This window comes from Jaculus jaculus, chromosome 19 (genome assembly GCF_020740685.1).
Source record: "Jaculus jaculus isolate mJacJac1 chromosome 19, mJacJac1.mat.Y.cur, whole genome shotgun sequence".
NCBI classification, from domain to species: domain Eukaryota; kingdom Metazoa; phylum Chordata; class Mammalia; order Rodentia; family Dipodidae; genus Jaculus; species Jaculus jaculus.
Genome location: NC_059120.1, coordinates 28211525 through 28224462, shown reverse-complemented (window position 1 = coordinate 28224462; position 12938 = coordinate 28211525). Strand labels below are relative to the sequence as shown.

General features: G+C 39.8%; 1 protein-coding gene across 2 annotated transcripts in view; it reads right to left on the bottom strand.

Annotated features, from left to right (window-relative positions):
• The window catches only part of Snx7 (sorting nexin 7), a 107160-nt gene that overhangs the window by 24016 nt on the left and 70206 nt on the right, over positions 1-12938 (bottom strand). Inside the window, exon 8 of one of the 2 annotated variants that reach the window (XM_004663933.2) lies at positions 6705-6857. The exons of the other annotated variant lie outside the window; for it this stretch is intronic. Coding sequence (XP_004663990.2) covers positions 6705-6857 — 153 coding nt within the window. The remainder of the gene's footprint in view (positions 1-6704; positions 6858-12938) is intronic. 2 annotated transcript variants of the gene reach the window in all.

The window sequence follows — 12938 nt, the reverse complement described above, 5'->3', positions numbered from 1 at the left end:
AGAGAGAATATACATATATAAATATATATATACATATGTGTGTGTGTATACACATACACATATATGAATGAAAATGCCATGATTAGACCAAGAAAAAAGGATTCCATGATTTTCAATGTCATTTGTTAAGCACTGTGGAGACACAAATTTAAGCTTAAATCTTAAATATTATAAGGTTAAAGTATATTATGGAAGAATAATACACATATTTACTTGATTAACACAGCTTTAAAAATATTTTTTGCAACAATTTCTAACTGTACAGCCCACTAGCCTGGAAGACACTGTGTACTCCAGAATTTGTGGCACTCCTTTTGCTTCAGCCTCCAAGGTGTGGGGATCATACATAGGCAGGCCCCACCACATGAGGCTCATGTTAATATTTTTAATGGAAGACTTTTGAATCTGTTTTAGTCACTTAAGTTACAATAGAGAGACATAATAACATAATTCTATTCATTTTTTAAGTAGAAACTTCATATGGACACGTCGTGTTTTGGTATCATTATTTCTCTCCTCCCCGTCCTCATTCTACCGAGGGCTCTCCTTAGTGGAATTACTGTATTCACCATGGAGTTGTGTGCATGCATGTGGCGGTAAGAGGACAAGCTCATGTGCTGTTCTCAGGAACTCTATTCTTTGAAATCAAGTCTCTTAATTACCTGGATACCTTCAGTCAGCCTGGCCAGTGAGCCCCAGTGATCCACTTCCTGTTCCCATCACTGGGAGGCAGGTGTGCATCCCCCACTTGCCATTAAAAAAAAAAAAAAAAAAGTTTGTTTGTCTTCTTTTTTTTAATTTTCATTTCTTGAGGTAGGGTCTCACTGTAGCCCAAGCTGATTTGGAATTCAGTATGTAATCTCAGGGTAGCCTCGAACTCATGGTGATCTGATCCTCCTGACTCTGCCTCCTGAGTGCTGGGATTAAAGGTGTGCGCCACCATGCCCAGCTTGTCTTTAATTTAATTTAATTTAATTTTATTTTATTATTTGAGAGAAGATTCAGAGAGAGAGAGAGAGAGTGGGTGTGCCAGGGCCTCTAGCTACTGCAAACGAACTCCAGATACATGCGCCACCTTGTGCATCTGGCTTTACGTGTGTACTAGGGAACTGAACCCGGGTTCTCAGGCTATGCAGGCAAGTGCCTTAACTACTGAGCCATCTCTCCAGCACAATTTGGCATTTTTATGTAGGTACTGGAGATCAAATTCAGATCCTCATGCTTGTAAGGCAAGTACTTTACCAAATGAGCTATTTTCCTAGGCCCCTTTATTTCTTCTTTACTCATTAGTATATGTACTTAGTTTTTACTATAATTGTTTTCCATGAGTGTGTATGTATGTATGTGTATATATATATATACATATGTATATTATATATAACATTTATATATATAATATATATATAGTTTTATACATATATATAATTAGCGATACAACAATGAGCTGTATATACAATAATAGATATTGCTAAAATAAGCTTTGCAAAGGAATAAAGAATATTCATTTCCATTGTATTCACTTGACTATAAGCTCATAATTTGGAAAATATGAGCACTATATAAAGGTTGTATAAGTAGAAGCTTGAAGGTATATGGAACAGAGAGAAGTAGATCTTAAAGAGGAAACTAGAGGAGATGACACATATATATGATGAGCAGAGCTGGCTACCAAAGATGCTCAGATGTGAGGAATATGCAGTTACTGAGAACCAAGCTAGATTCCCAAGGTTAGGAAACCAATAGACTCTGTACAGAATGTCCACTGCTTTTTGGCTAAGAAGAGATAGCATATACTTCATTAAGTTTCATTAATGTTGACGCTTATACCCCTTCATCTGAGCTGCTCTCATTTTCGTTAAAAAATCTGTTTTATCTCACAGATGGTAAAAAATACTGGGGAGTTTCAGGATATATCAATATATCAAGAATAGATAGCTGACTGCCCACCATGACGCAAGGCCACTTCCACCACACGGGTCAGTGCCCAGGAGTCTCTGCAAAGGAAGTGGAGACACAAGTACTGCTCCAAGGCAAGCCTGAAAACCAGTTCTAGAGAGGTGGCGATCGACACTGTGGCCACTCAAACCCTCCAAAACAGAGATCCAGAGGCTATAAAGAATTCAACACTAAGTCAGATTTCTAACACACTCACCAAGGCTCAGGGAACATTGCAGAAGTGGAGAGAGCCTGTCAGAGCCTCACGGTAGGAGGGATTAACCTGAGCATTACCCATCCTACAGAAACTGTCTGAGGCCTTTAAGAACCCACAATAAGTGCCATTAACCCCAGAGAGGAGGACCCTCAATAGAATGGGAGCAGGGGAGAGGGGATGTAAGAGTACAACTTTGTTATAAAAAATTAATTAATTTTAGAAAAAAGTTTTATAGCTGGGTGTGGTGCCATTTACCTTGAATCCCAGTACTCAGGACCTGAGGGAGGAGAATAGTTTTGAGTTCAAAGGCAGCCTGGGCTACTGAGTAAGCACCAGGACAACCTGGGCTACAGTGAGACCCTGCCTTAAGAACAGTAAAGAAGAATAATTTTGTGAGCTATTCATAGATAACAACCCTGCTTCTTTTATTAATAACGCCGCCCCCTACCCCCCCCCCCCCCCCCGCCGCCACATTAAACCCTCACGGTATCCCTTGTGAATTCTTTCCTTTTGATTACTATCATGCTGTCCTTATCCTGCAGGCTGGGGAAACAGACATAATAATGATCAAATCACCTTCTGGCCAGATATAGAGATCATTGCTGTTTGCTATCTTCTTAATAATAAAGTGATGCCATTGGACTAGACAGTTTCCTATTTTTTATGGCTGCTCTTCCAAAAGGGTAATTATTCTTTTTTATAGTTCTGGCCAAACCCAGAGCTAGTCGAAAGCTACCTTGATACTAACTGTACTGCCACAAAGTCCAAAAAAGCACTCAAAGTCCATTAGTAAGAACACAAGATAGAGAAGTAAATTCAACACTATTAAAATACAGCTGACAGAAGAATATACTCTTCTTACTCACTGCCATACCTATGCCAAGGATGGCTTCCTCTGAAACCTTTGCCACCAGCAGCATCAGCATCAGAAAGCAAATTCTCATTTGTACCTACAGGGAGCAATTCAAAAGACCACACACTTCCTGCAGTGTCATGTTTTATCAGTGCAGCATCTCTTTCACAGCAGCAGGAAATCACTTCCTGCAGTCACCTGGCTGTCACTGTGCAACCATGTGCTGCACATTTCAGTCAATGACAGAACATGATCGCACCATGGTCCTCTGAGATCACCTCAACTGGTAACATCATAGCTTTTTTAGTTTGCATGAGTATCCTCCAAGATGTTCACAAAGCAGTGAAACCACCTAGGTACACACTTCTCAGAACAGATTCCTGTAACTAAATGATGTGTTACTATACTTAGAAATTACCCTGACCAATTTGGATTTTTTTATTCCATACAGGTAATAATGAGAATAGATTTTACCTAGTCACCATTTAGTTGGAGATACCTATTGTATATTTTGAGTTAAATGTCACAACAAATTCATATATAGATATGACATTTCCATATAGAAATAATTAAGGTCTGTCACAGATTCACACCTCATAGTTGCAATCTCATATTCCACTGCCATGTTGATGTGTAAATTTGTCAAGTTATACAAGTTATGACCACTTCATGTCATGCAAGTGAACCCAAAGGCAACTGTGTAAACCTCATCTTATCTATCACACTAGGGACTGACTCCTTTGGAGATTTATTTATGTAAAAGCTGAAAGTCTTTCTACCATAATGTGATTAAATGAGACAGAGAATGGAGCACTGTGAAACTGCACTTCTCTAATACCTGGAATCTTCTGCAGGTAACAGGTAACAGGACTACTGCCCATTAGGATCATTCATCATTCTGCTACTTAAGAGTTTTTGATTACTCACAGGCTGTAAGTTCCTTGTTTTAATTTATTATATTGATCTGTCAAATCTGTTAAAGTTTTCTCACTCACAAAAAAACTAGCATCAAAAAATATATGGAGATGCAGGAGTCTTTTCAAGTTATTTTCAAGAAAATCAATTATTTTCCTGACTTATATATACAAGATGCAGGACATTCCATGCATTTTGAGTCACATTTAGAAATACAGTTCACTTTGGGGAAGGAGTTAAAGGCACAACACAGGGATGTAAACTGCTATAGAGAACAAAATTTGCAATGCAGCCCAGGGATGCTCATCTAACTATTTCCAAATCACAGTGGTGTGTCAATCTAAGAGAATGACAAGAATGCATGTTTTTTGTAACAGCCAAAACCCAAAAACATTTTAGTAGTTCAACAGAATTAATGTGAACTCCACATATTTGGGCTGCAAGGTCACTGAAAAATCTTTCTGGAGCTAAGCTGAAAAGCTCCTCTGTGTAGATCAGCTGACAGAAAGCTGACAAAAGCTACATTGCATGCAGTTCCGTGGGAGAAAGAGAAATCACCAGTGGAAATAAACAACAGTGGACACTGCAAGCCTTAAATTTGGCCAGCCAGGCTAAATGAGCCAACAGGTGTAATAATGGCATGTCTGTTATGGAGAAAACCAACCACTCTCTAATTGGACTGGAGACCCACTCCATAGGAGGGACTACATGCCTAAAATCATGACTTCTCTGTTGTAGGTTTTCACATTGCAGCAAAAGACTTTCTTTTTCTTTAGCATTTACATAAATAAACCTAAGTTTATAGATATTTCATATACTTGAATTTTATTAAGAATTATTAAGAGATTTAATGAAGAATAATAATGAGAAAGAACTTCCCTCTCTCATAAAAATTCTTTCCCTCCAAAGAAATGATTTTAAAAGAACTAAATTTAATTTAATACAGTCTTTCAAACTAGCCTTTCAGCTGAATACTATCTCAGACCTTCCTTCCTCCAAAAATGGGTCTCAGTTATTTGAACATGTCTCTCACTTTTCTACTTGTGTCCACAGGTGTTTTTGGAAGTCTTTCTCATCTTTATCTAGAGAAGTCTAATTCAACACACAGATTTCTGCTTTAACATATTCTCATTCTTACTCCTTTTAGTCCAGGTTAAATGTCCCTCAATGTCCTTTATTCCTAGAAAGTACACCACATTATCAGAACTTTTCTGACTGGCTGTTTCTCTCACTCTAAGTAATGACATGAGAAAGGGACTGAGTTTGTCTTACAAACCATGCTCTGTGCTTAGGTTCCCTGTATAATATGCCTTGTTGCTCTCATTTCATAAAAATAATTCATTATCAGTTAATCTTTCAAAATAGATGATTTCTATTTAAATTAGCTTTTAATTAGTTGGCATTGTAGGCTATAAAATATAAATTCCTTATCAACTTCATGTACTTATTATTTTCACTAGAGGTAAGGTTAAAGATGCATATTGCAGCCAGGAGTGGTGGCACACACCTTTAATCCCAGCACTGGGTAGGCAGAGGTAGAAGGATTGCTGTGAGTTTGAGGTCTTTTTTCCCCCCAGCCTGCTTTGGCGTGGTACCTACACCACCATCTTAACCGGAAGTCCCTAATTCATATATTTTTTTGAGGTCTCTTCCTCAACAGGGAGCTGCTGTCCATCAGTGCTCCACAGTGATTCTCTGGTCCCATCCCTTCCTCAACATCTGTTAACTACTGGGATTACACTCATTTGTGGCTATGCCCATCTTTTTATGTGGAGTTTGGGGAGCCACATGTTGTAGACCTCAGCCCAAGAGTTCATGTTTATGCAGGAGGACCTCTTAACCAGCAAATGTTGTTGGTTTTTTAAAAACACGTGCATACAGGTGAACACATATGATTGTGCATGTGGAGAACAGTGGACAACCTCAGGTGTCCTCAGGAATGTATTCTCCTTTTGTGAGACCAGGCTGCTTATTGCCCTGGAGATCAGCAATTAGGTTAGACTGGCTGACCAGCCAATCTCCAACTCCCCAGGCATATACTACCAAGTGTAGAATTTTTACATGGGGTCTAGAGATGGAATTCACATCCTCATGCTTGCAAGGCAAGGACTTTGCTTACTGGTCTAGCTCCTTAGCCTTGTTGCTGATTTCTGAGTAGCTGAAGAATAGCAAGAATATATGATGTATTGAATAATTAACTCTGAATTAATCCTGTGCTCAAACATCTGCTCCTTTTCTTCTCTGCATGTGCTTTATAATAAAATCACACATTTAAAAAAAAGGAGAGGTAAGACATAAAGTATCAGGATAGATTCCACTCTACTTTTAGGACTTTAAGTTCTTCCAAAACAAGAACCTAAGGGAGAAACAAACAAAACAAAATGGTAACAAACAAAAGAGAATATATCCAGGTGTGGTGGCCAACATCTTTAATGCCAGCACTCATGAAACCAAGGTAGGAGGATTCTATGAATTCAAGGCCAGCTTGAGACTACGTAGTGAATACATAAGGCTAAAGTGAGACCTTACCTAAAACAAAACAAAACAAACAACAACAATATATTTATATATATATTTATGACATTGATATGATATTTATACTTATATGTCATAAATAACAATAACTATATATATATAAATATGCATGCATGTATGAGAATTGAACCAGGAAGGTGTTTGAATTTGAATGTGATCTCGTTTCTTCACTTAACTTACAACACAGATCAGTAGAAAGTTAAATAGCACTTTTTAACCAATGAAGTGATACTGAAAATCCCCCATTACCTGCTCATAGTAATGGACATTCTCCTCAGCCACATCTGTAAATGCTGACTTGATATCATTTTGCATATTTTGTTTCCATCTTTCCCAGTCTGCTTTCAGAGCATTATTGGCACATTCCACCTTGTCTTCAAGTTTTCCAATTTCTTCTGTAAGCTACATTAGATGACAAGGAGATATATGTTGATCTACATAGATCGGTCACTATATCAAACAGCTTAAGAAGAATAACTGAGCTGTTTTTGTTATTTTTTCCATTATGTAAAGTCATTAGCATTGTCCATGCACTTTATATAAAAGTAGAAAGTAGACTGAAGGGGTGGAGAGATTTCTGAGTGGTTAAGGCACTTGACTGAAAAGCTTAGCAACCCAGGTTTGGCTCCCCAGCACCCATGTAAAGCCAGATGCACAAAGTGGCACATCCATATGAAATTTGTTGGCAGTAGCTAAAGTCCCTGGTGTACCCATTCTCTCTCTCTCTCAAATTAATAAATAAAAGTAAAATTAAAAAAAGAAAGTAGGGGCTGGAGAAATGGCTTAGCAGTTAAGGTGCTTGCCTGGGAATCCTAAAGATTCTCCAGATTCCACATGCCAAACACACAAAGGAGAGGCAGGCGCAAGGTTGTATATGCCCACTAAGTGTCTGGAGTTCAATCGCAGTGGCTGAAGACCCTGTGGGCTAATTCTATCTCCCTTCCTCCCCCATTCTAAAAATACAACAAAGTACATTGGACTTAGTCTGCTATATGAACACTTTACCTTGGATAAGTCTCCCAGGCCCTGGGCTTCAGTTTCACTATTCACAAAATAAAGGAAATTGAACTGCATGCTATTAACAAAACTTATTTTATACCCACATTCATTATCACCGTCATTTCTCTTGATAATTAAAATATGGTTTCACTCACTTTGGCTTCTCAGTCCTGGGCCCCATTGTTTGTTTTTTAACCAAACACTAAATTAAATGACATGAAAAATAAACAAAGATTATGTTTTCCAATCTTGAGATTCAGCGGTGGGGATGCTAGCCTACATGCCTGCAGGACGCTGGCGCTGTCATCCGCGCTTCACGAGACAGGCTCTGCGCTCTACTGGGTCTGTCTCCCAAATGCATCCACCAACCTTTGATCCTGTTATCTGCTGAATTATTCTTTATGTTTAACACAGAGACATATTCATATGCATTAGTCAATATGCACAGCATATATTTATTCAGTGTCCTGTTTGTAACCTGGCATTCTTCCAGCATCTGGAGATTCAGCAGTGAAAACAGGAGAAAATTCCTATTTTTACCACAGCTTATTCTCTCTTGAAGAGAGACAAACTATAGGCAAAATAATAAGATATGAACCATCAGCTTATAACAAATGCTAAACTGAAAAATGAAGCAGAATGGTAAATGGAAAATGTAAGGATACTGTAACTTTAGACCAGGTGACCAGGGAAAATCTAAACGAGGAAATGCCATCTGAGGGGCCTCAGGATATGGCTCAGTGGTCAAGTAAGTTCCTGTACAACGTGCATGAAGGCCTGGTGGGGGGAGGGGATGGGGGAGGTCTGAGACTGCTGACTTTGATTCATCCAACATCTACATGAAGTGCCGGGGTGGAAATGCACACCTGTAACCACAGGCCTCTTGAGGAGAGAGCAGAGGACTGTGGGGCTTGAGGAAATGACAAGCTTCAGAATCAGTGAGAGACTCTGTCTCAAGGAAAACAGGCTGGTGAGTGATGGATGTACATGTTCTTCAGCCTCAGCTGGTGTGACCACGCGGCACTGTGTCAGCACCTGCACCTGCATCACACACTCACACACACACACACACACACACACACACACACACACACACAACCATGAGGTACTGTGTTTGCACCTGCACCTGCATCACACACACACACACACACACAACCATGAGGTACTGTGTTAGCACCTGCACCTGCATCACACACACACACACACACACACACACCAGTTTGAATAAAGATCTGATGTAGACAGTCAAACTTCAGAGGGGAAATGGTGTCCTAGCAGAGGAAACGATCAATGATTTGCATGTAGGTGGAGCCATGACCAGGTGTTCAAGAACAATGAAGCTGCAGCTGGGAAAGGAGGTCTGAGAAGCAGAGGACATCAGATCTCATGGCCACACAGTTCACTGGGACAGTTGGGAGGTCTAAAGCCAGGAGGCAAACAAAAAAAGATATGCCGCCTTAGCAACAGTTCTGGTTGAAACTATTTGCAGAAGACTATCATTTAAGAAGTATTTTTATTTCAAAGACATTATAATGGGAAAACCTCTTAAGAGTCAATAAAACATATTTTTCTGATGCTTAAATTAACTTTTTTCTTAATATAAAATTTCACTTCTCTCTTTTATAATTTTTATTTTTAACATAGGTTATAGTCTTATATCCCCTTCCTCCCAGTCCTCATTCCTTTTCTCTTGTTATTTTATTGAACCATACTTGGTTTATTTCCCTATGAAAACACACATACACACGGAGAAAGAGACACATAATAAAGTTGTCTTTCATGATTTTTAATTTTTTTGTAGGATAGAACAACAGCAATTGGACCATTAATTAGGATATAAGTGTTAGTTTTCTTTTCAGCAATTATTTTGGTTAATCATGGAGAAAATTTCTAGTGGGATGTTAATTGAGCAACTAATAATGACAGGCTATGGGTGCTAAGGCATAAATTAAAAGTGAAACTATTAAAAGGCCAAAGTCAAGGAGGTACTGTGTCCACTAAGAATGGCTTTTCTGAGTTGCTGATCACTCTTGCCATTTACACAGCCATATAGAAACAACTAAAGCTTGTCCTGTATCTGGGATCCCAAGGCATACAAGTGACTATGACCACACCCTGCTCTGCCTCTCCCTGTAGTCTACAGTTTCAAGGCACTTGTGTTATATGACTGGCAGACAGGCTTAAGAAAAAACAGAATTTAAAGCAAGTGTTTTATCTTCTTCACCTTCCTGATGAATGTTCAGATGCTATTGCCATAATGAGTCTAAAGCCCTCGCCACCCTGTAAGCTCACACTAGAGCCCCTGGGAGCAGCACTAGGATAGTGGTGATGCTGCCTTCCCAGGAAGACTGCTCTGACCTCAATACCGCTCTATCCAAACAGCATGATCTTTTATAAGCTGTGTGGTAATGTAAGTCTCTCTACTCAAGTCCTCCCTTCTTATCTGTAAAAGCAAACAAAAAAAAAATCATGATAGTATTACACAGTCAGAGATGTTTTAAGAAAATTACATGAAATTAAAACATTAGTTTATTTACATAGTGCCCAACGATTTGGCTACCAGATGTTCTATATGAACATCTTTGTCACTGTCACCACCACCACCATCACACCATCAGCATTAGCTGTTGGGATTGACCCTGATCTCCACTTTTCTTGAAGTTCTGATCCTGCTCTCCCCATCTCCCCAGTGTTAGGGTTACAGGCATAGATGAAGATGTTTTATGCAGTGCTGGAGACTGAACTTAGGACCCTAAGCATACTAAACCAAACCATCCCCAGCCCTCAATTCCTATTTTCCAGTGCAAAAACAAATGTGGACAACACAGGGATAAAGAGGACTGAATCTGCATAATACTTTTTCTCTCAAACACTGGCAGCAATGAGGCATTCTGTCAGGGGAAAGCCTAAAGAATGCCATGCTTCTTGCCATAAAAATGTTCTAACACCAGAACTAACAAGAGATTGGAAAGTAATGAGAAAAGGGTTTATATTTAACAGAAAGGCTAATGGGTCATTTCTAGAGTTAGTAATATTCAGCTAGAAATTAGCCACACAGTTAAATGAAACTCATTAATCCTAAGAGATGAAACCAAACACTATCATCTTCTAATATTATATAATGATAGTAACAGTAACAGAAATAATCATGACAAATGTTTGTATTTGGCCTGGGCTATTATTTTGTTATATGCTTTGCATATATTATTTCATCTCCATAAATACTGCAAATCTTTTTTGTTTATTTGTTTTTTTGTTTGTTTGTTTTTGTTTTTCAAGGTAGGGTCTCATTCTAGCTCATGCTGACCTGAAATTTACCACGTAGTCTCAGGGTGGCCTCACACTCACAGCGATCCTCCTACCTCTGCCTCCCAAGTGCTGGGATTAAAGGCGTGCGCCACCATGCCCAGCTTCCATAAACAGATTGCAAATCAGGTATTATTATCTTGTTTTTACAGGCTAGAAAACTGGGGAAAGAACTAACAAATGACAGTAGCTTATCACATAGCAGTGATTCAAACCGAGGTCTCCCAGTCTACATGTTCTCTCTACACTGGCAGGATGTGACTAGGCATTGAACCTAGATTTCCTGGGGTTTCAAGGTTGAAATGACTCAGTTTTCATTTCAAGGAGATTTGTAATCTATTAAGATACTAATATGGTGGGGCTAGGGAGATGGTTCAGCAGTTAAAGTTGCTTACATACAAAGCCTGTCAGATTGGGTTCAATTCCTCAAAAGTCATGTTAAGCCAGACCCCAAACCTGCAGGAGCAACAGGTCCTGGCATAATCACAAAAATAGAGATATGAAAAACAAAGTAGTAATAGAAATGGGGCTGGAGGGACGGCTTAGCAGTGAAGGTGCTCATCTGCAAAGCCAAAGGACCCAGGTTTGATTCTCCAGGACCCATGTAAGCCAGACACACAAGGTGGCACATGCTTCTGGAGTTCATTCACAGCAGCTAAAGATGCTGCCATGCCCATTGTCCCTCTCTCTCTCACACACACACAAATAAAATAAATAAAACATTTAAAATAAAAATTTAAGAAATAAAGTGGAAACCAAAATTATGATAAGAATGTGTAGCATGCTGTCACAGAGGAAAAAGCAGAAAGGTATACAGAGAGCCACAGGAGAGAGGGACGAATGTGATTGCAGGGCAGGGGGCATCTTAGCTCTTTATTCACGTGGCACTGAAGGAGCAAGGAAACACCCAGCTCAGGGAATAGCATGAGCACAGGCACACAGGTGGTACACTACCATGTGAAAATATCTGATGGGAGCTTGCAGGGTTTGGAGTGGACAAGGAGAAAGTGAAAAGCGCAACTGGGAAAGTGAACATAAGATTGGTCACTAGCCAGTACAAACTACAGTGAGCATGAAAAGGATTATGCAGCAGTAAACTAAGGGTTTCATGCTTCAGATACACCTGAGACAGAAGGGTGTAGAACCAGTGAAAAGAGGAAGGAAGGAGGAGGAAAAGGCAATAACCCAAATGACTGAAGGGACCACCCAGAGAAATGCCCAGGAAGGCCAGGCACTCCTTCTCACGGGGCAGTTCACTTATCACCATCTAGTGGAGGCCGGGAACCAAAGAGAGTGTGCAGAAGGACACTGTGCTCTCATGTCCACCTGCTGACAGGGAAGAATCAAAAGCAGCTGAGTAAAGAAAACACTGAGGTAGGTCCTCAGTGAACTGGGGGCATGGAGGAGTGAAATGATGGCACCAACACATGATGTATAAAGTATATTCTTTGTTTCCATTTTTTTTTTCTTTTTTTACTTTAGAAGAGGGAGATAGAGAAAATTGGCAGGCACACCAGGGCCTCAGCCACTGCAATCCAACTCCAGATGCTTGCAGAACCTAGTGGGGATGTGCAACCTTATGCTTGACTCACCTTTGTGCATCTGGCTCAAGTTGGATCTGGAATATCTCAAAAAGACCTATGTATTTTGGGCTTGCTAACCTGCTCCTGGTGCTATTGGAAATTATGACCTTGTAGGAGGATGGTAAATTATTAGAGGCCTATCCTTGAACCAGTTATTGGGGCCCTGCCCCAACTCTGTCCTTTTTCTTCTTAGGTGTTATGATGTGGGCCCCATGAGGCCATGACATTGTGTCACACCAGAGACTCCAAACAATAGGCTCAGGTAACCATGGCATGCAGCCTCTGAAATAGTGATGAAAAGCTCAACACACAAGGTTTTTCACAATATTTTAACACTTAACTGGCTTTAAAATTTCTTCTAGATTTAAGCTGGGCATGGTGGCACACACCTTTAATCCCAGCACTCAGGAGGCAGAGGTAGGAGGATCGCTGTGAGTTCAAGGCCAGCCTGAGACTACAGAGTGAATTCCAGATCAGCCTGGGCTAGAGTGAGACCCGAAGTTGAAAAACCAAAAAAAAAAACAAAAAACAACAACAACAACAACAACAAAAAACATTCTTCTAGGTTTAAAAGCAAAACCAAACAAAAATGGCA